The 23,444-nt window shown below is 44.7% G+C and overlaps 1 protein-coding gene across 2 annotated transcripts in view; it reads right to left on the bottom strand.

The window, feature by feature from the left end:
- ELP3 (elongator acetyltransferase complex subunit 3) overlaps positions 1–21,834 on the bottom strand; it is a 99,540-nt gene extending 77,706 nt beyond the window's left edge. Inside the window, exons 1-7 of one of the 2 annotated variants that reach the window (XM_048516842.1) lie at positions 21,698–21,834; positions 21,006–21,105; positions 20,080–20,218; positions 19,439–19,509; positions 16,466–16,529; positions 15,546–15,614; positions 12,707–12,861 (exon numbers count right to left, since the gene is read on the bottom strand). In XM_048516842.1, the coding sequence (XP_048372799.1) occupies positions 12,707–12,861; positions 15,546–15,614; positions 16,466–16,529; positions 19,439–19,509; positions 20,080–20,218; positions 21,006–21,105; positions 21,698–21,716 (617 nt within the window). In that variant the 5' untranslated portion in view covers positions 21,717–21,834. The remainder of the gene's footprint in view (positions 1–12,706; positions 12,862–15,545; positions 15,615–16,465; positions 16,530–19,438; positions 19,510–20,079; positions 20,219–21,005; positions 21,106–21,697) is intronic. The other variant, XM_048516849.1, reaches the window with a different exon arrangement.
- Between the last annotated feature and the right edge of the window lie 1,610 nt (positions 21,835–23,444).

Raw genomic sequence — 23,444 nt, 5'->3', positions numbered from 1 at the left:
AAAGGCGGAAAGCAAGTTCAGCAAAGCCCAGACAAACAAATTTCTTTCACTCTCAGAGAAGTAAGCAAGTGATGAACCAGAGTGTTTTTGTCATGAGCCAGTCCCTGGGAGGCAAGGAATCTGATGAAGAGCCAGAAGGTACCATAGACCAGGAGCTGGCTTCTTGAGAGGAGAGGCAAGTAACAGAGCCAAGCCCTTCCCCATCAGCTGGTGATGAACCAGGTGCAGGGCAGCTGAGAGAGCCTTCAGCAGCCCCAGAAGCTAAGTGACCGGCCAGCTGGGCTAAAGAGGCCAAGGCCAAAGCTAAGTATTAAAAGGAAAAGTGCTTATATTGCAGCTCGATGTGGCAAAAGGCTCTGTGAGCTAGAAACAGCAACATCAGAGGAGGACTGAATCCATGCAGGATCCTGGTCTCATTAGCAAGGGTCTTCTATATAAACCCTGTTTTGGGCTTGGCCCTGCCTGGGTGCCATTGTGTTTTCTCTGGAAATCTCCATGCCCCTGGTCCTCTGCTCCACGCCTTGAACCTCTGTTGCCTGCCTGCCTGAACTATCTGACCTTGGACTGCCCGAGACCGTGCGTGCTGCCCGCCCTGACCTCAAGCTGTCTGAGAAGCCATGACAGACACCTGCCTGCGGCACAATTTTGATATACATTTAGCTCTCTGAAGTTATAGCACACTAGGAAAATTTGTATCTCTGATCATTTTAGTAAACACCAACACACTGGCGTCACTTTCAGGCTTTAATATGCAAAGGGGAATCAGAAGGAGTAGAAATCATTCTTAAATTAAAAACGGATTTTTTTAAACATTTAAGTTGGGAGTTTATTTTGCTGTAACAGTTCAGCCAGCTGTCTTTCAGAAAACGACTTGTTTTCTAATTGAAGATGAACGTACTACAAATAAGTGTATCGCAGCTTCTCTCTAGAGCTGCATCCATTGCCTCTTTCCATAATCGTCTGGCTACAGTCATGATCCTCAAAGGACCATGGAGGCAACTATCTCTGAAGGAAAGCTAGGGTAATGAATTAAGAAAACAGTACCTAAGTAACTGTGTGAATAAGTCATCAGTGCCAGCTTTTATTGTGTTTATACAGAGGTTTGAAGAAGAAGAGGAGGAGCTAGGATTCATAACTTGCTTTTCTCAACTGTAAGGAGTCTCAAAGCAGTTTACAAACTCCTTCTCTTCCTCTCCCTACAGCGGTTGCCCTGTGAGGTTGGTGGGGCTGAGAGAGTTAGGAGGGAACTGTGACTAGTCCAAGGTCCCTCAGCAGGCTTCATGTGCAGGAGCAGGAAAACAAGCCTGCTGAGGGACCTTGGACAAGTTCTCCAAGTTCTCCAGATTAGAATCTGCCACTCTTAACCACTCCACCACGCTGACTCTGAATTAGAGTGTGTGCTTCACAATGTTAACAGCTGATAATTTCACCTCTAAATAAAAAGTTTTAATTTTGTCCACGAAAGATCTTCAAATTTTTTTGTTTCCATACCTAAGCTAGTACTCATCTATCAGCAATTATGATGTACAAAATAGGTATCCAGAGCTTCGCAGATACTGACACCATGTGTCCGTGTGTAAAGTGTTGTCAAGGCGAAGCCAATTTATGGTGACCACAGCGAGGGACTTTCAAGACAAGCAGAGATGGCTTGCTATTGCTTTCCTCTGCAGTCTTCCTTCTCATACCACAGCTAAGCAAAAAGAATTCCATTAGTACCATTTTTAAAGGATAGCATTGCATCTACGCGGGCCTTCCCTTGCGTCTGATTCGGAGATTAAAGATGGTCCAGAATGCAGCGGCGCGTATGCTTACAGGAGGTGCCATAGGAGAGCATATTACACCTGTGCTACGCCGCTTGCATTGGTTACCAATTGAATACCGAATCATTTTCAAGGTGTTGGTGTTAACCTTTAAGGCCTTATGTTGACCCTGGGGCCCTCCGGTACTCCTTACGGGACCGCCGCACCCTTATGTCCTGAACCGGTCTCTGCGTTGAGCAGAGGCCAATTTACTGGTGATCCCTGGCCCCTCCATGTCCATAATGCGGCTGGCCTCCACCCGGGCCAGAGCCGTTACAGCTCTGGCCCCAGGTTGGTGGAACGCTCTTTTCCTCCCAAAGCTGTCCAGGACCCTCGCAAGGGACTCCTCGCTGAGTTCCGCAGGGCCTGCAAGACTGAGCTGTTCCACCGGGCCTTTGGGGAGACTAGCCGTTGATAGGGGCCCCCTCCCTCCCTCCCTTCTTGTTCTTCTTTGACATCATGAAGACCTATAAACCCCCACTCTGGGACTTCTGTGGGAATGATAGTAGGCGCCATCTGAAACTAAATTATTAATGCTGCATTTTAATAGAGTAAGGTTTATTTTTATCAGAGCCATCCTAATTTATATTGTATTTTAATTGATTGTGCTCTTTATATTGTTCACCGCCCTGAGCCCTCCGGGGGAGGGCGGTCTATAAACCTAATAAATAAATAAATAAATAAATAAATAAATAAATCTGACATTTACTCAGTTTTACAGGACTTTCAATTTAAACATACTTATTCTCTTACTCTATGGTAAAATAATTGAAGGAAATAAATTATGTTAAAAGAAGGGTAGTTTAGGCTGAGCCAAATAACCCGAAGCCTGGATTTCTTAACAGCAGATACCTCAGAACTGTACACATACTACATTATTTTCTCTTGTACAAAGGAATTCTGGTTTGCAATCGCATTAGTTTCCAAAAACTGAAACAACGACAATACATTACAAATCTTATTTTATGTGTCCAAACATTATTCAGCTGATCTCAGCAAACAGCCCTACAGTCACCACCTGTTTCGGGACTTGAAAAAGCATGCCTTTCTATTGAAATGCTATCAAAATGAAATAAAATTACAAATCAGCTTCGTACCTCATGATTCTTGACAAAAATGTTCAGTTTAATGAAGCAGATTTGAATCTCCTCAGAAGGAATGAATAAGACTCCCTGAACCCACTTCCTTTCAAATCTCTAATACTGCATCACCAACACTTCTGCAACCAGAAGTAAAAGTTGTAGAGGACACTAATAGTGCAAGTTAGTGTGTTCTGAGTTACTCCTGCCCAACCCATACATTTCAGTTGGCTTCAACTGGAGTAACTCTATATAGGATTGGACTATAAGACAGGCAAAAAAGCACAGTTGCCCCACAGATTGCAATTTGGTCACAGTCTCAGTGCCATGATTTTTTTTTAATTCCTAAGCTGGCAGGCACTTAGTTTGTGAATTACTTCCCGATCTATCTCAAGGTGAGGTAATTGCTCACTTGGTTACCTTGTTCAAAGAGCTTAGAAACAGGACAAGAACGCACGTACTTGGGTAGGAACAAGATGTATGCTCCTTTATTTCCCCAGAGTTTCCTGCACTTTGGTTTTAGATACCCATACAAACTTCATGGAGTATCACTAACATCCCACTTTCGGGGACCACCAGTATAAAACTGATTGTCTACTGAAACATGCATGATAAGTGGCTCTTCAGACCATAGCTGGCTAGCACAAAAGTTACCACACCCAGGTCCATTTCCACCAACCGCCTGGCACAAGTTGGTGCACATAGCACAGAAGCTGCTTATTTTTCCTTCCTCCATGAACGTTATCTAGCAAATACCCAGCACCTTTTCCCCCATCCAGCCAAGAGTAGGACAGATGAAAGAGACAACAGCCATCAAGGAGAAGTTCAATGCAGCTGTCGCAATATATTATCAAATGCTCATACTACATTTGATTGGCTTTGACACATGTAGTAGGACTTGTGCCCTGGTTCTGGATGCTCCTGAGTCTTGACAGACAGAACACAAAGAGCCCCAATGACCACCAAGAAAACACTTAAATAGAGCCTACTTACTGAGAGGAGGCATGTTTGTAGATGCCAGATGTTTCTTGGTGGGGGAGTGGAGGTCATTAGCTTCATGCCATCTGTCAAGCCATTGCTGAAAACAGCTGGTAGACCTTAGTCTGACCCCATCAGAAAGTGGCTACATTCTTGTTTAACCTGAAAGTTTGGGCATGACACTCACATTCTTTTGTTGCTGTTTTTAATGAATGTGAAGTCTTTTGGAGCCCAGAGACAACTGGCATATATAAATATGTGAGTGTCTATATAGAAATATAGACATAAAGAAATATGTGTACAACATGCTGGATAACTAAGTCTAATATCTAGTTGTTGTGGGTTTTCTGGGCGAAAGGAACAAGATCTACTAGACCAGGGGTCTGCAACCTGCAGCTCTCCAGATGTTCATGGACTACAATTCCCATCAGCCCCTGCCAATTGGCCATGCTGGCAGAGGCTGATGGGATTTGTACCCCATGAATATCTGGAGAGCAGCAGGTTGCAGACCCCTGTACTAGACCACGGCCACACAGCCCAGAAAACCCACAACAACCAGTTGAATCCGGCTGTGAAAGCCTTCGACAATACAAATCCCATATTGTTTCAAAAATCCTGTTCTATAAAGACTGCAAAATATAAACCAAGAGTCTTAAATTTAGAGGTCAGTCCGTGAATTGAGCACCAGCGTTGCAGAACTATTTTTGTTTCTTCAGATGCATGTCAATGAATATGTACCTGCTGTAAATCTCTACAGTGAGTCAGGATCACTGAAATCACAGAGACGATATTTATAGTTCACCCAATCCCCTCAGCTGGGAAGAAGCAACGATTTTGTATAATCTTCCCATTACACAGATGAGGAAGAGGCTTGAGGCATAACAATATCCATGAGTTTCAGGGACTATTACCTTAAGATCCAGGATAAGCCCTACCTTCAAGACTAAATAAATTCCAAAGCATTTCCAAGACTCCTCATTGCAAACCATTCTGTTTTAAAACAGTTCACCAGATTTCTCTATAAAAGAGAATTTCATTTGGTTAGGGATAAATGACATGGAATATTGTTTGCTGCTCTGAGCCTGACCTTGTTGGGAAAAGTGGGATAAAAAACAAATAAATAAATAGGTAAAAGTGCTGACTGTTAAAACATTGTAGTGGTTTTTTCCAAAGGAGGATGAAACCAAAAAGCATCAAAAGCCCCTAACCCTTTCAGGAATGGTTGACTCTTTTTTTTTTCCTACTTCCAATTACTCCACTGGAAACATTAATCTTTCAGATGAAGACATTAGTTCAGGCATTGCTGCTTCAGATTAACTGTTCATGCACAAAGACGCTGAGAAAAAATGTCCTGGCCCAAGCTAACTGGTACATTTGTGGCCGAATTAGCTTTGACAAATTAAATCTGTATAAGACAGAAGACTGTATTGATGGTTATACAGACAGAGGCAGAGACTACAGCTGTTCTCAAACTGTACACGAAGGCCTCAAGGTCAGCCCTGGACAATGAAGCCACCACCTTGAATGCCTTCACCACTCTGTGTCTACCACAGGAGGCGGTTCCATGTACCCCCAATCCTACCCCACCTTACACTGTGCACTGGTGCCTGAGTTCTTCTCTTGAGGAAGTAAGGATGTCCCAGAACTTCCTGGTTTAGCCATTGGGACAAAATTGCTTTGGCTGTCTTGCTTTTTCAAGGACGGTGCCTACCTGACGTTCTAGATCTGACAGAGAAGATACGTACACACCTTTCAAGGATAAAAGTAAGACATGCCTCCAATTTAATCTGGAGATGATCTGCGCCTTGGGCATCAAAAGTCTGGCAAATATTGAGGGAGTCATAAGCTGCTTCATCAACAGCAAACGTTCAGAGAATATTGGATCGTGTTTCAACGCAGCGGCATCTCAGAGCCATTTTAAGACTATCATAAAATGAAAATGGTTAAACCAGCAGAACAGAATTTGTTTTAAGGACACATCAGCCCTGTGACGCCATCAAAAGAATGCCAACGAAAGCACTAAAATCGCAGCCAAACTATGTGAAACTTATCACTAATTCTCCTGAAAAAAAAAATAAAATGGAGGGGAAGGGAAAGGCCTGGGTTCCACAATGCAGAACTAAATCTTTGGCAATTAAACAGGCAGCTGGCACTCTCCACATCCACCAGATAAGCCCAACAGAGCCAAGAGCTCTGCTCGAACCCAGCTGGGTTCCAGTTCAATTTGTTTAAAATTCTTTAAGCCTTTCAGTACAGCACATAATTAAAGGTCTAATCTTTTTTCCCCCTCATCACGTGCCAAAAGTTACCGCTAACTTCTGAGCAAGTTAAGACTTCTTTGGACTTGGTTCATTTTTTTTTCTTCAGATAGTGAGTCACAACTTGGATGGGTTTTGGACAGTATCCCCCTCCCTCCCGGCACCTCAAATGAGTCAGAGGGAAAGTTAAGAAAGGAGAGGGGGAAAAAACCCTGTTTTGATTTGCACCTATAATTCAAGTTCCTCTGTTGGCTCCTGTTTAGATTCTCCTTTCTCATCGAGGTGAAAGCATTTCTCTAAAGAACAAAGAAAAGCTGACAGCAGAATAATGATTCTCTGGCACACGTCGACAGCTGTCCTCCGACGGAAGGGACGCCCTTTGCCTTATCGCTAAATCCCCACCGTGGCTTGATAGAGATCCAGGAGAGGTGTCGAAATCCCCTTAATACCTTGTGTTCTCAAGAGATAAAATTAAAACTTCTCATCGGCTTTGTCAGTGTTCTTTACAAGGGAAAAATCCCTGATGGCGGGACCAGCTGCTGATCAGATTCCCCTGCCTCAAGTACTGATGCCGCCTGAGGCAATACCCTTGGAGTAAAGGGCTTTTTCCAGAACTTTCTACACCATGGGCTCCCCTTCTATATCCCTCCCCTTCCCTCCCTTGCATGCAACCCATTTTACACCCTTCCCCTCCCCTCCCCTCCCCTCCCTTGCATGGAGGACTCCCCTTCTACAGCTCTCCCCTTCCCTCCCCTCCCTTACATGCCCCCCTTCTACATTCCTCCCCTTCCCTCCCTTGCTTGGAGGGCTCCCCTTCTACACACCTCCCCTCCCTTGCATGCCCCCCTTCTACATCCCTCCCCTTCACTCCCTTGCTTGGAGGGCTCCCCTTCTACAGCCTCCCCTCCCTTGCTTGCCACCCCTTCTACACCCCTCCCCTGCCTTGCATGCCACCCCTCCCTTCCTCCCCTCCCCTCCTCCCTTTCCCCTGCATACCACCCCTCCCTCCCCTCCCCCTTCCTCCGCTAGGGTGGGTGGGCCATGTCTAGATGCCGGCTCCCTCCCTCCCCTTGCATGTTTTCAAAGTTTCAAAGAGGCTTCAGGGTAGCCAAAACACTGTACCCTGTACTTTGCTGAGGGCCCGGGCTTCTGGTGCAGCATTGGGCTGTGCCTGGGCGTGGCTCAGCCTGCCATCCAGGCCTCTTCTGAGCTGCCTCACCCCGCAGGGTATGTCCACCACAACCTGCCACCCTGTGCGCCCCAGGAGCCTGGGTCAGTCTTTCTCCTGGGGCTTCTCCCAGTCGGGGTGGGAGTCCTGGAGCGCAGTCCCCAGACACGATGTCAGTATGTTTAAATCTATTCTGTTTTAGGTGTCAAAACCAGCACACGGAGAGGTCAACAGTATCAAACTTAAATCACACAGGGTTGGAGCTTGCACTGAGGAAGGCTTCCTGTGCTGGGGGAAAGAGCTGCCATTTGGGGACCAGATCCTCAAGTTCCAACCCAGAATGAACACACAGGATTGTACTGTAAAGTAACAAAGCCACAATCCACAAGCTTGACCTAACAAAATCCCACAAAGCAAGTGCAGGCAACTGAGATATCTATAGCTACTGTGTTGAGATTTCAGTCTCAGCAAAGTCGCACAAGGGAAAGAGGAAGGCAACATGTAAATCCAACATTTACCCAGCGTTACACCCATTCACAAGCCAAAGGAGATATGTGACAGGGGAATATAGTCTTAGAGAGCAGGTAACAGAGAAAGACTGGGGAAACTATGTGGAAAAAACGAAATGCTGATAGGCAGCAGTTATATTAAGCATACACAAAACGACAAATCCACTCGCGCCTGCAATCATCATCGGTCAAAAGGAAAGAAAATCAGGACTAGGAATCGCTTTTTACTTTTAACTACAGATCATTCCAAGGTCAAATTAGTAATAGCTTTGGTGAGCAGCTATTTCTTTGGATGGGTTTGCATATTTACACGGACACCATTAATCACATTTCAGGTCATTTGCCTAAGAGGGCAAGAGGCTACAGCTTACAGTGACTCACTCACTACTTCTGCATGCTAGATGTTCATTCTTATTTAGATTTCCAAGGCATAATGTAATGCGCCATACAAACGATCTTTTTGTAGGGTCACTCTTTCTTCCCTTTCGTCCTTGTGCCCCCAGCCTTTCTTATCTGAAGCTACCTATAGCTTGCTAGGGCAACCTACAGACTAGAAGAAGAAGAATTGGATTTATATATCCCCCTTTCTCTCCTACAGGAGACTCAAAGGGGCTTACAAACTCCTTTCCCTTCCCCCCTCACAACAAACACCCTGTGAGGTGGGTGGGGGTGAGAGAGCTCCGAAAAGCTGTGAGTAGCCCAAGGTCACCCAGCTGGTGTGTGAGGGAGTGCACAGGCTAATCTTAATTCCCCAGATAAGCCTCTACAGCTCAGGCAGCAGAGCGGGGAATCAAACCCGGTTCCTCCAGATTACACCTGCTCTTAACCACTATGCCAAAGATAATTACTGATTCTAGAGGGATGGAGAAGTACTCAACAAAGGCTGTCAATTCAGACATCACTGCAGTCCAAGCTCAGCACAAAAGCACACAAATTGCCAGAAATGTTACACAGAATTCAGACGTCTAAGCAAACCAGGGTTGTTACTTTCACAGACATTCCCCCTTCCCATTGGTGGGCCAGGAAAAGCCAGTGACCGGGGTTTGCTTCTGACAGACTGAAATAAAGCAGCAGCTGTATTCAGCCGTCATAAATGGACAGTGTTTTGTCTGCGATGGGCACAAATACAACTTCCTTGTGGGCTCATATATTCCTCCCTCACCTCACAAGCAGGGTGTAATGGAAGTCTTCTGGATTTGAAAAGCCTTGAATCAAACTAAAAAAATCCAGGGAACTAGGGTCACATTCCAATTAGTCCAAGCACCTGCATTCAGACATCATGTTGAATTGCAGTTTCATTAAAGGCTTCTGAAACCTTCAGTATCTCTCCATAAACAAGGGGGAGGGGTGTGTTCATGCAGTCCATACAGCCACAGTATATGAAATGTGCTCATAATACATAAACACTAAGCATTTAATTGTTCAGTTAGCCTTCTCTGGCATTATGTTTGCTCTCCCAGAAGTCACTGTACAGGTGAACCTTTCATGCAGGTGCTTCACAGAATGGCCTGGGAACTGCACAGCCACCTCTGCACACCGTTCTTTCAAAGGATCAAGAGGTGACAGTATGAATTACTCTCCCAGCAATGCTTTTTTGCATGTGTTTGTAGACAGAGGAATGGCTCACAGGTGTCGCCTTGCTCCTGAAGAGAAGCGTGTGATGAGAAGCAGCTTCAAGAAAGCTACTTTTGTGTTTCACTGCAAGCAGAAAAACATGGACAAAATATTAAGTATCTGCTGCCCTCCAGTGGAAAAGACTTATTAAAGTCCAGAATGGAAAAAAATGAATCCAATTTGCTGGGTCTTGGTGTTTCACAGAACAATGTATGACTATGTGACTTAGTGTTGTAACCACTGGATTCGGAGGGCGGGGAAGCAACAAGAAGAGAAGAGAGGTATGGATTCAAACTTCCACTTGGCTGTGAAGCTCATGACTTTGAGCCGGTCACATATACTCAGGCTAGAACTCAGCCATGCTGGATGAAGCCAACAATCCTTCTAGTCCACTATACCATTTCCAATAGTGGACAATCACCATAGGCATACCTACGGAGACATTGGGGGCGGTGTCAGATGACTCTGGGCACAATGGCAGGGGGCGCAAAAATCATCCCCATTCTCCTCCTCCCACGCACTGACCAGGTTTGGAAGAGCTGGGTTGGCGCGGGGGGAGGCAACTACAGAAAGCCTGCTGCCGGCCTCTAGGGAGGTGGGGGTGGGGCTTGGCCCATCCCCCGCGAGCCCTGCCCCCAACCTTTGTGCAGGCCGACCTTTGCCCTCCCCAGGCCCTGGGGACTGCAGGGGCCAGCCTGCAGGGAGGCAGGGCTCGGAGATGTGGCCCTGTCCTAAGCTCCACCCCCAGCTTCCGTGTAGACCGGGGGTGGGCTCGAGGTAGGGCCACACCCCCAAGCCCAGCGCCTCCAGGGCGCACCTGGAGAAGGTTTGTCCCCGGGTGCCATTTCCCCCCAATACACCCCTGCCAATCAAATTCCCCCCAAAGGTCTGCAACTGGGACACAGAGGCCAGTGCCTCCCCCCATTATTAAACCCCAGCAACTGGTCTTCCAAACTATATAGCCTCTGAGCACAGAGACTTGATTTAACTATAATGGTTAGCCGAATCAGTGGCTAGGTTTAACATTCTGCGTTCAACTCTGCTGTATGGTAGGTTAAAAAGACATAGAGGGTACAAAGAGATTCTGCTCCTGTCACTCAAATCAACTGGAAACTTTAGCCCATTCCCTCTTCTATTGCACTAAATATGAGGGACTTTGGGGAAAACATGCAAATGCTCTTCGTTTGAACTGTGATAGGATATCAGGTACCCCAAAGTTCTTAAACTTGTTAAATAATTCTGATGCTGTAGTTTGTGAATTGGTGGCCTAGTTTTTTGCTAGAAATCATCCACTTTAAAGAAAAGCTCTGCTCTTTCCAATTTTGTAGCGTCACTCTGTTATGAAGAGATTCTTTGTTATTGTTTTCTTTGGGGAGGATGTATTATAACTGTGCCAATAAAGGTTCTTGTATTGTATTATAATGGTTAGCAGCCACTGATGGCTACGTCCTCCAAGAATTCATTTAATTCTCATTGATTAAGGCAGCAATAGCTATTACAATCTGTGTGGAGGTGAGTTTCACAAATTAATGGTGCCCTGCAAATGCCCTGAACTGGAGGTCATGGATGCCGATGTCAGGCCTAGCAACATACATCGCTATTCCGAAACAAGTAGCTACACTGCCCAGTGCTGGTGGTGCCAAAGTGCAGTGGGACTCTTGACTCCCCAGTGTGCTGTCAACCAGCCTATCTATACAATATGTGAAGTCTGAAATCATCACACCAGGCAGGCAAGTCATGCTGCTAAAATAAGTATCACAAAACTTACCTACAGCTCCGAATCTTTCACTACCAAAAGCTCTCCTGCCCTCAATCCCTGAATGGTATCCTCTGTGTTAAAGGATATTAGGTCATCTTCTCAGGAATTAGTCCCTTCTTAGGAACTGGTGTTCTTCCTTCTCTGTCTAATGCTTTCTCCTGTCCCAAAAAACCCCAGTCTCCTTGTCAGCAGAGGAGACGTGAACGTGGGAGTAGGTTCCTTGCAGTGGGGTCTCTGAAGTCTTATTTAAATGCTTCTCTGCTGTTCTCAGTTCTCTCAATAAGCAACTTTACCTCAAGGGTAGGAAATTCTTACCAGACAACCTAACCCAGTCACTGATAACATCTGCTTGGCAGGATGAAGCTGATACTCTGGGCAATACACCAGTTAGGCCTACTCCCTGCTACCCAGCTAAAGAGTTCATTCAAGTGCAAAATTACTCAAAAGCCTAAAGTTTTTGTGGGGATAGAAAAGAAGAATTCCAGCATACCCCACCACGCCTTAATTATTGGATAAAAGGGTTTAGAAACAACACAACGACACAAGTGTGAGATGTCACGTGCTGATTTCTGGAGTTCTGGAATTGGAGTTCTGCAATAAATCTGCAGTTGTCTATTAAATGGGTGTCTGGTTCCTCTGTCTAGTTGCCATTGTTCCTTCCCAAAACAAGAAAAGTGCCCAGCGCAACAGCTGAACTGCATTCTGTGAAAAGAGATTCACTGCTGGGAAAAAACTGCTTGTTGACATAAGGGTCTCCGTCTAGGAATGTGCCACCTCTATGAAAGGGCCCTGGCACGGCCTGTTGAGTCTCCTCTCACCTTCAATCCCAGCTTGCCCAGCTGAACAAGAAACCAAATAGGCACAAAGATGCCCGCACATTAGAAGAAGGACTATTTTATGCTCCAAGGCCAGAAGGTGCCCTTTAGGACAATCAAAGAAGGGCTGTGAAACCATTCTCTCAAATCTATCTGCAACCAGGCAAGGTTTAGACACACACAATATGATGCCTAGAACTTTGGTGCATTCACAGAGAAGCAGAAAAGCTGATGGAATTGGGGAAAGAAGGCAGGAGCTTTTTTAAAAGGGATAGGAAGGCTACATATTAGAACAAGAGCTCCAAAGTTCAATCTTTCACATTGCTACATTAAAAAGAGGCAAAGACGCCAGACCCAGCGTCAGAACCTCCTTTAACCAGACAATCGAAACAGTTGTTGATGAACAAAGATTTCTTTATTGCAGGTAAGATAAGTCCCGTACAGTGCCAAGCCACCTCTGCTGCCCCAATAGGGACGTAGCTATTTTAAAGTAATCAGCGTGCCCATCCCTCTGCCCACTGTACAATTCCACAGCTGTACTACAGACCAAAGCATGCGACCTTCACTAGCTAGCAAAGCAGAGATAAGAAGACAGGAAGCAGCAGAATAATACTTTCACACAGCAAATTCACACAGACCAGAGCTCCCATCCCCCAATACTAAAGCCAACCCGACACCCAGGGTGCGTGAGAGAGAACGAGAGAAAATGTATGTACAGGTTGCCTACCTGACAGCCTCTGCTACGTTGTTCGAAGTGTGACCTGATAAAGCATCGTGCAAGTTACGGATAAAATAATCTCGGTATTCTTCAGGGAGTGCCATGAAAGTTCCACCCATCACTATGAATTCTACTTTGTCCACGCTGTGGCCGAGCTGCTTCAGCTGCAAGAACAAGATCAGTCTATGAGACACTGGTCTTTGTGACTTGAAGAAGCTCGAGAAGGGAGACAGATCAATTTGCCCACACAAGTCCTTAAGAGGAGGTCCCAGGCAAGGCTCAAGAGAACATTCCAAAGGTAAGATGGCATCAAGGAAAATGCCCTGTCTCCAATTACCCCTTGCCTCACCTTTGAAGGCAAGGGTATAGAGAGCAGGGTTTGGGAGGCAGATCATTACTGGTGGACTGGAAAGTATGGCAGGAGACAATCGTTCAGGCACCCTGTCCCCAAGCAATTTAGGATCTCAGAGGTACAAACCAGCACTTTAATTTGTGTGCTGAAACAGATGGGTAGCAGATCTTTCAGCACCAGACTGATAGAATCCCTGTAGATGACTAGCAGTAGCCTAGCTGTTGCATTTTGAATCTACTAAAGTTTCCAAAGACAGTCCCACACAGTGTGAATTACTATAATTACCTGGATGAAATCATAGAATATTATAATAATAGAATACTATAATTACCTGGATGAGATCATAGAATATAACAATGTGGTTAGAACCAGCTGGAGCTGATAAAAAGTGCCACGTACAACAGAGGAGACCTGAACCTTCAACCATGGGCTAGGATCCAGAAGTACCCCCTAGCTATAAACGTAATCCTTCGGGGTAGAGCAACTTCATCAGAACAGGTTGATTCTGATGTCCCCAAACAGCTACCCCACTGACCAATAGCATCTCAGTCTCATCTGGACTGGTCTTCAACTTATTGTCCTCATCTATCTCATTTCCTTCTCCACACACCTATCCAGGACTTCCACAGACCCACCTAACTTAAACTGCTAAGAAGAAACAGAACCAGATATCATCCACATACTGGGGGTACCTCTCTTGTTTTTGGTCTTGGCCTCAGCCCAGAGGCGGAGTGAGGGGAAACTGTGCCCGGGCGCGCGCATGCCCTGTGGCCCTGCCACAGCGGTGCCCACCCCCGCCCTGGAATGCCTCCGCCCGGGACGTCACACCCCCGCCCCACCCCACTGGTGCTATGCCACTGCCTCAGCCTGGTGGGACACTCTGTCTGAGGAGACCAGCGTCCTGTGGGACTTATGCAGTTCCAAAAGGCCTGTAAGACAGAGTTGATTCATCAGGCACATGGTTGAAGCAGCTACAGTTAACATCTAGAGGCCTCTCCCATCTACCAGTTCGTGCGCACTAAATTGTCAGGGTTGGAATATTATTTACTGCCCCTTTTTGTATAGGTTTAGATGAAGGCTGTTGCCTCTTATACTGTAATTATTGATATGTGAAATGTTTTAAAAAAATTTAAACTGTTGCACGCCGCCTTGAGCCTGAAAAAGGAGGGGCAGTATATCAAAACTAATAAATAATATATTCCCAAATGACCTCCCCCAGGAGCTTCATGTAAATGTTAAATACCATGGGAGACCACAGAGAATAAATGCCATACAGCTGAGCAACAGTCCCCCAGCACTACTTTCTAGAACTGGCTGGTCAACAAAGAATAGAACAACCAAAGCACTGAATTCAGATTGAAACGGGTATAGATTGACAACATTTAACATACACATAAACTCTGTCTTTCCAAGACTGCCAGATCCTGTTCAGCCACCATCTGCTCAACCACCTCATCCAAGAATGGCTACTGGGCAGAAGTTGCTTAAGTCATCTGGGTCCAGGAATGCCTTCATGTTGCAGAGGAATCTCACAACTGCCTCTTTCAAAACAGTCTGTACTATACCCTCCTGCAGAGCAGAATTTATTACCACCTGGACCCAGTCAACCAACCCTGCATGGCATAATTCTACTAGCCCAGGGGTCTGCAACCTGCGGCCCTCCAGATGTTCAGGGATTACAAATCCCATCAGCCCCTGCCAGCATGGCCAATTGTAGTCCATGAACATCTGGAGAGCCGCAGGTTGCAGACCCCTGTACTAGCCACAAGGGGCAAGGCTGGGCGTGTTGGGTTGCAAATTCCAAAGGACAGTGCCCATTTCAGCAACGTTTCATTCCACTGGCAGCCTTTGAGCAGCAGCTGGATGAACACTTGTCAGGGATGCTCCAGGGTGATCCTGCACTGAGCAGGGGGTTGGAGTAGATGGCCTGTCTAGCCCCTTTCAATTCAGTGACTCAGGACCTCAACAACTGAAAGTCCTCCATAGAACTAGAACCAAAACTCACTCCAGTCACATCCTGAGATTGAGCCATTTCAACTGTGGTGTCTTAAGTGGATGCAAATGTGAGCAATTTTATCTGCAAAAAGCATTGCAGATGGCTTGTATGTTTTCTGGGTCAACATCCTCTGCGCTTAAGTTAAAGACCCTTTCAAAAAAGCTGAAATCTCCATGGAACAGAACTGTGCAGGTGAAATTTTTGGGGGGGAGGGTGGAGAAAAACAAGCTTGCTTTGCTTCTGTCTCTGCCATTCAGTAGGCATAATAATGTGTTCTAACCTGTACAGTACAGATATTTCTTTACTCAATCTGTGAATGCCTTTCTGGCTGGCTGCCTTAAATGGCACCTTTGGAGAGCAATAGTACAACCCATTTACGTTTTTAAGATCATTGACATCTGCAGAAAACGCTCATTTTCCAAAAGGGGCAAGAGAGCGCACAAAATGCTCTTGACTTTAACCAGCCATGACTTCACGTTGCTGTCAAAGCAAACCTTTACCTGTTCCACTCGATGCCTGGTCTGGAGAAATGGGTCGTACCTGGCACGAATGGCTCTCATGGACGTTGGCTAGAAGAAGCAAACATACAATAAAATTTATTCATCAATACGGCAAAAACAAGAAGCGCTCAAAGGGTTCATCGACATCACCTTGCATACTATCATGATCTTAAAAATATGAACTGGTGAACTAACGTCTAAAGCAGTGTTTTCCAACGTTTTCGACATCACGGTACCCTTGACCTCACTCTTCATATCTCACCGTACCCCTGCCATCCTCCCCCCCAGCTTCCCCTCCCAGTTCCCCTGCTTGCCACCCCCCAGCTTCCCCTTCCAGGGTGAAGGGAAGCACGGGGGGTGGGGAGTGGCTGCTGACCTTGCGGCAGGCCCTGCCCCCTGGGCCAGCTCCATATCGTTACTGGTGCCTGCGGGAGACACCGCAAAAGTGAGGGGGGTGGTAGCATTACCGCGGTACCCCTGGGACCACGGAACCCTGGTTGGGAAATGCTGGTCTAAAGTATGAACATCAGCCTCATTCCACTCCTCTGGAACCACTCCTATATTTTACAAATAATAGCCGATTAATATTGCAAAGATGCCTCCACCTGGTGGGATATCTATCGAAATTTCTTTTAAAGCACCGTTCCGGTTATTTTTGCCCAACAAAATGAGGGACAGCAATCTAGTTTCAGAGGGTAGCCATGTTGGTCTGCAGTTGAAGAGCCAGATTCGAGTCCAGTAGCAGAGACCAAAAAGATTTTTGGAGTACAAGCTTTCGGGAGCCAAAACTCCCTTTGCCAGACACTATGTTAGCAATCAGGTAAATAGCAACTTTTACTGTATGCATAGCTTTATTTTCCGAGTTCATCTTTACAGAAGCCCTGGGGTGGGCAAATGCCACAGAATCTTTAAAACAGTACCTCATATCCTGTGTATGACTGTGTTGAATATTCAAAATCAGAATCGGGACCTCCTGGACAGTATCTGTACCATTCAGAGAAATAATGAGAAATAATTTAAAATACTTTTTAAATTTTCTGATCGAGAAACAAGTTTTGGGGAGCATTAAAATTAAGAAAGATTTTCTCTTTGAGAATGAGAGAAATGCTCCTTGAGGCAAAGGTTTTCACATGAAAAAATACACAGTATGGAAAAGTCTGAGAACCTTTTCCATTTTTTTACAGATTGGGATTCCTATGATGAAATAGTTTCTTTTTTGGAGTGAGAAAACTTTTGTCTTAAAAAAAAAATCTCCCTCATTCAAAATGCATTGCATTAAAAAAATTAGCTCCTTCTCATGCATTGCATATTTTCAATGCTATAAAGTTTATACTCAAATATAATGAAATATTCAAACAGCTTTATATTCAATGCTGGCAGCCCTGCCTATTTGTGACAATATGAAAATGATTCTGTTCAAATAATACAGTTTCCTTTCTTTGCTATAGAATGTGTTATCTATCTTCAAATTCTGCTTTTTCCTATATCTTGGATGGAAAGAATTAAGACCTGCATGCTACAACAGAAAAGGGTGCAGCAGTTTGCAATACTTATTCTCAAGTATTGAACACACATATGAACCCACAGGAAGCTTCCTTTTACTGAAGACAATTATTGGCCTCTCAAGGCCACTGTTGTCCACTCAGATTGGCAGAGGCTCTCCAGCAATGGTGTAGTGCCAAGGGGGAAGGGGGGCATGACACACCGGGCGCGCGCCGGTGGGGGGGGCGGCGGCATGGCAGGGGCGCATACGTGACCCAGGCGCAATTCTTCCTTGCTACAGCCCTGCTCTCCAGGGTCTCAGGCAGAGGTCTTTAATAACACCTACCACCTAATAATTTCAATTGGCGATGCTGTGCACTGCATGTGGGACCTTCTACATGCAAAAAAGAGGCTCTTCCACTGAGCCACAGCTCCTCTCCCATGGGGATACACACATTTTTTCTTGCAGAAAACAAAGACGCTTGTACATTCCATAAACATGCAAAATGGTACAATTTTATAGGTTAAGTAAGTTAACACTGTGAATATGGATCGTTTATAAATCTGGAAAATACACTCAGGTTTGACATAAACATTGCATATATTCAACCTTTTCCAAAGTTTCCATTTTCTCCTGTGGCTTCAAGATTTCTGGAAATTTTGCATCTCCAATTGAAAGACCTAAGGTCTTTCACGTTTGTATCACAGCCTTCCTCAAAGATGCTCAGAACTGTAAACAGGACAACCCTGTGAGGTATGTTAGGGATGAGACAAAGTGACAAGTCCAAAAACATCCCATGTGATTCATGGCTTAGTAGGATTTGGAACCAAGCAGCCCTCATTCAAGAGGAATCCGGCTGGAAATCACTTATTGTGTAGCTTTGGGAAAGTCACTAACTGCTAACCTCAAATCCCCACCTATGAACACATGAAGGTGTCAGCTCCTGAGTCAGCCCAGTGGTCTATCAAGATCAGCATGGTCTACTCAGACAGGCAGTGACTCTCCAGGATCTAGGTAAAGGTCTTTCACATCACCTACTAACTGATCCTTTTAACTGAAGATGGCAGGAATTGAACCAGGGACTTTTTGCCTGCAAAGCAGAAGCTCTACCATTGAGCCATGGTTCCTACCCAATCTATGGAATAGGAAAAACAGCGAACTCCTTTTCGCAGGACAACAGGAACATAAATACCACGACACTCTGATACACTAAACTTCATTTACATTGACAGCAACAGTCCCAGAAATGGGTTGTGTCTCATAATAACACATGCAGATCCCCCTCTCGCCATTCCTCATTCCTGGCAATCTCTTCTGGACCTCAGAAAGGTGATGCCTGGGGTCATGGCACCTGCATGTGTTGGGGGCTGAAGAGAAGAGATGAGGAAATTGCCATTCTTCCACAAATGGAGCTCCATGAATGTGTCCAATTCTTCCTCTTAACTGCACCATCATGACTCACAAGGCCTTTTGTCCATAAGGAGCCTTACAACCCCAGGCCTCTCTCCAGGTCAAAAGGGATTACTGGGTAAAAGATAATGTGGAAGGTGTGGTAAACTGTGTCCACCTCCTGGTTATAGGGACATAACTCAGTGTTACTACTCAGTATTTGTACTGTGCCATATAGTGTTCAAAAGGGTTTACACGTGCTTCAGTAATTCTCACAAAAACTTCAAATTTTAAATCAAATTTATTAAATTATGAATAATGAGGGGGGAAAGTATTTTTCCTCTTTCAGATAATAGTAGAAATGAGGGTTATACTGATCTGATGCTCCAAAACTCATAGGGTTACCTTGGACTGGTCACTTTCAGCATTCTAAGGGTCTTACGAGGGTACAATGATGTATGCACATGGGAAGGGAGGGGAAAAGCTATATATGTTTCCCTGAGTCTGCTGGAGGGAAGGCAGGACAAAAACAAAAATAATGACATTGATCTTTTAAATAAATCACCAAGAACCTCCACCTCTCTGCAAAGTAGTGTGCAGGGTGTCACTGCAAGATAAAATTTATTTAAGCTTCATTATTTTGGTCCAGTTCATACATAATGTAAAAGCAGCACCTTCACTTTGGCCAACTATTGGGCCAGCCATTAAGCGACTGAGGGCAGCACCAGACATCAAGCTATGCTGCCTGTGTTGTACATCCCATGAAATCATAGTTAGAACTAATGAAACTTGATGAACCAACCTCAAACCACTGATCTGGACCCTGGCATGACAGATCCTAACCAACAACAGTGGAGTGGCCCATGTTCATACAATCACACAAACGACAGTTGTGGAAGTATTTTCGTAATGCTTAAGCTGAATTTGTATGAATTTACTTCTCAATTCAACTAAAAAAAAGATGAGCACTAGAGAATAAGTACAAGTACTGAACATGCAACTTTGAAATGGCCATACTTACACACAGATGTTTCCCGTGAAGTTAATGTGTGGACACCGGTGTGGTTTGCACATCACTGCCACCACAGCTATCTGAAAAATGGAGAATTTCAGAGAAGTCATTACAGCTTGTGCATTTTATTATACTACAAGTGGAGACAAATACAGAGGATATTCGCTACCCATATCGTGTCTGCATCCACTGTGGTATCAAACACATTAAAGGAAGGAGAGTTGCAGAACATCCTTTGTTTAATTCCATTGCTCAACGTCTCTTCTACAGTTCTGAAAACTAATATTTTACTTCAGTCTACATCCTCACCACTTAAATTCACTGTACCTTGTCCTCAGTGAATGCACTGAACCTCTGTCTTCCTCAATCTGATATCCTGCCTTCAGTTGCAAGAATGCTACATTTGCCATACTGATTAGAAATACCAAATAAAGTTTCAATGGCTAATTCTGAAATAACATATAATATATGTAGCTTTAACTGTACAATACAACGGTATAATTAAAATGCACATTTGATTACTAAGGAAGCATTTCCCATTTGATTTTTTTAGCTTCAACACTTTTTGAGCAGGGGAGGGCGGTTCTAAATGTTTCATATATTGCTCTTCATTTCGGTGTACTGATCAATTAAGCGAAGAAAAGACTTACCCCGCTGGCAGTGCGAATGGGCTTGGCTTTCAACTTTGGAACCAGAACCCTGCGGTATTGAGGCGGCACAGCAGCAATGATGTCAACCAGACGGGGCTGTGCTGAAAGGCCATATTTAGCAGCAGTTTTTGTCTTTATCCTGAAATGGGAAACAGAACAATTTAGTGGAGTTCTACCTGGATCTTTCCTTAGGGGTGATCAGTATTACTTCTGGACTAGCCAATCCAACAACTCAACAGCTCATCGAGATTTAGTCAGCCTTTCTCTCTCTCTCACACACACACCACACACTCATCATACACTGTCTGCAACTATGAATGATGATGGGAGACTGTCTCAGCCACCTGCAGAGCCAACACTGCAGGACTGTACTGCTCTGTCACCAGATTTCACTGTTAACATAATACTTCTGCAGATTAACAGTGAGACCACCCAATAGTCATTACATTGTTTTTACAAGCAGCAGCTCAGACAAAACCACACAAATTTAATAAAACACACACACACGAAATGAATTTGCTAGAATTCACTACATTCTACCAATCTGTTCAAAAATTGATTTTGCAAGTCTTCCTTTTATTGGTGCAGACAGAAGTCAACCAGCCCTGCTTATCTATGTATGCCATCCTGAACTCCTTGATGTAAAGATGGGGTAAAAATGAGATGAAAACAAAGCTGATAGACAGCACAGATCATAAGCTCTTTGGGGGGCAGACTGGTCATTTGTTTACGTTATGGGGCACAGTAATACTGCTGAATAAACAAACAATTATCAGATCCCTAACATCTGCATTAACTGTTGTTGCAATAAACAGAGTAAATCTGAAGAAGTTATCAAGAGAAATACGTGGCTTCACTGAAGAGGTAAGTGTAAACACATCAGAGGGCAAAGAAGGTATTGAGGTATAACAGATGGCACCACTTACTTGTTTAAGTTCACATCTTTGCCCTGGTTATGTGCTTCAATCAGTTGTTTGATGACATCAGCTACTGTCATCATCATGAGTTCAGCCCGGCTGAGATCTGCTGAAAGAGAAATGGAAAGCTGTCAGAGTACTTATACAACATGCAAAGATTCTAATAAATCAAGTGTTAATAGACAGATTTCAAATTGCAAAAGTTAAGCAAAGATATCCAATTGTGGTTGTTATGGGTTTTCCAGGCTGCATGGCCGTGGAATGGTAGATCTTGTTCCTAACGTTTCGCCTGCATTTGTGGCTGGCATCTTCAGAGATGTATCACAGTGAGAAGTGTTGGACACAGTGTGTAACACACTCCTCTCTGTGACACACCTCTGAAGATGCCAGCCACAGATGCAGGCAAAACGTTAGGAACAAGATCTACCAGACCACGGCCACACAGCCCGGAAAACCCATAACAACCAGTTGAATCCGGCTGTGAAAGCCTTCGACAATACATCCAATTATGTTCCTGTCAGTTATTTCCTCGTTAAACAATAATAACAATTGATTTAAAAAAAATCTATATTGGAAATGAATTCATAACACAAAGGTTTTTTGTTTTTTTCTAAATCCAAAGCAGCAACGACAACCCTGGAATGAGACTTTCAGCTCAGTTGAGGTCTGGGGAAGAGGGTCTACATATGCCCTCCGCTTACCTTTCTTTTTCTGCCCCATAGTGAAAACTCTGGTCCTGCCCCTTTCAGGGCTGCACGGCTCGACCCCTCACCCCAAACAACACCAGTCCTCCTCGGCACAGTCGTCAAGAACGCCTTTCACCCCATGCACGCTTTACAGCACCGTCGCAAAAGACAAGGGCGGAAATAGGGAGCGAGGCTACAGTCCTGACGTCACGTCGTAAAGTGCCAGTTTACGACACTTTACTTGCAATGTGGGTGCGGGAAGGAGAAGCGAGTGCTTTGGGGTTTGGGACTACTGATCGCCCCTCTTCCCAACTCGTTCCTTATTCGTTACTGTGAAGTAAAGCCCGCGTTGGCTGTGACCGTTAATTGGTCTAGCAAAGCCAGGCTTATCTACTGGCAGCTATTCTCCGGGGTCTCCTTTCTTACCCGATCCTTTCAATTGGATATCGGGGTTATCAACCCTGGGAGTTTTTGCATGCAAAACAGATGCTTTCACACTGAGCAACGACTCCCTCGATCTAGTATTTACTTGGAAGTTAATCCCATCGAGCTCAAGAAGGATATGTTTAGGATCACGCTGCAAAGCCCGTACTGCTGAGTGCATAAGCAAAGCCTGTATACGTGTTTTAATGAATACTGTTCATTTTGTTTGTACCCCCCACCTGTCTCCCCAATATATGTATAATCAATGTTAAATATGCAGGTGATTTTTCTTTGTATATGCATTGAGCAATGCATTGAGCATGTTACACAGCACCTATACAGCTGAATGTGTGGTTTATACCCAGTGGTGGGATTCAGCAGGTTCTCACCACTTTGGCAGAACCAGTTGTTAAAATGGTGCTTGTAAACAACCGGTTGTTAAATTATTTGAATCCCATCACCAGAACTGGTTGTTAAATTATTTGAATCCCACCACTGTTTATACCCTATATCAGTGGTGGCAAACCTTTGGCACTCCAGATGTTATGGACTACAATTCCCATCAGCCCCTGCCAGCATGGCATTGGCTATGCTGGCAGGGGCTGATGAGAATTGTAGTCCATAACATCTGGAGTGCCAAAGGTTTGCCACCACTGCCCTATATTGAGCCAGGTGTTGGTCCATTTTTTTTTAAATTTGGCTTTTCTTGCTTCCAGACCTGCCAGTACCAATGGGGCAAAAAAGTTGCTTTTAATTCCTTTCATTGTAGCTCGATAAGAGACCTGTGATGGAAGGGCCATTGGACACACAAAAATCTGCTTCTGGTCTTGCTGATGTGATGTGGCATGCTGACATTTAAAACTTTCATAAAGTCACCCCGAAAGAAACAAAGTCAGAATGAACTGATTGTATAAATATATCACTGTGACACCAATGGAACTTTGTAAACTGGATCGTTTTGACCCAGTCTGTTCAGCTGGGTTGAGCGAGATTCATCCTGCAATTATCGAGGCAGGGTTAATTAATGCGTGGCAGGGATGTAGTGCTGTAATCAGATTCAAAAGAAAACAAAGTGCAAGTCAGGAACTAGCAGTCTTTGAAGACAGTAAAAGATGTGTAACCAATTCAGATGCGGTCTGAATTCAAACAGATTGAACTGAAAGGTATAAGGGATGTGTTTCTTGATAAGAAAGGATGACCCCAATGGAGCCACAGATGAAGAAAGTGAAAGTTATTGATTAAACATGAAGCTTCAGTTTGGATTTAGCATAAAAAAGTGCAAACATCAGGAGGCTGAGGGGATACTCGCCTCATGATGAATTTGAGGGAGGGAGTGGAT

The sequence above is a fragment of the Sphaerodactylus townsendi genome, linkage group LG01 (genome assembly GCF_021028975.2).
Source record: "Sphaerodactylus townsendi isolate TG3544 linkage group LG01, MPM_Stown_v2.3, whole genome shotgun sequence".
Classification (NCBI taxonomy): Eukaryota; Metazoa; Chordata; class Lepidosauria; order Squamata; family Sphaerodactylidae; genus Sphaerodactylus; species Sphaerodactylus townsendi.
The sequence above is the reverse complement of the archived record's forward strand: the minus strand, read 5'-3'. Positions and strand labels throughout refer to the sequence as shown.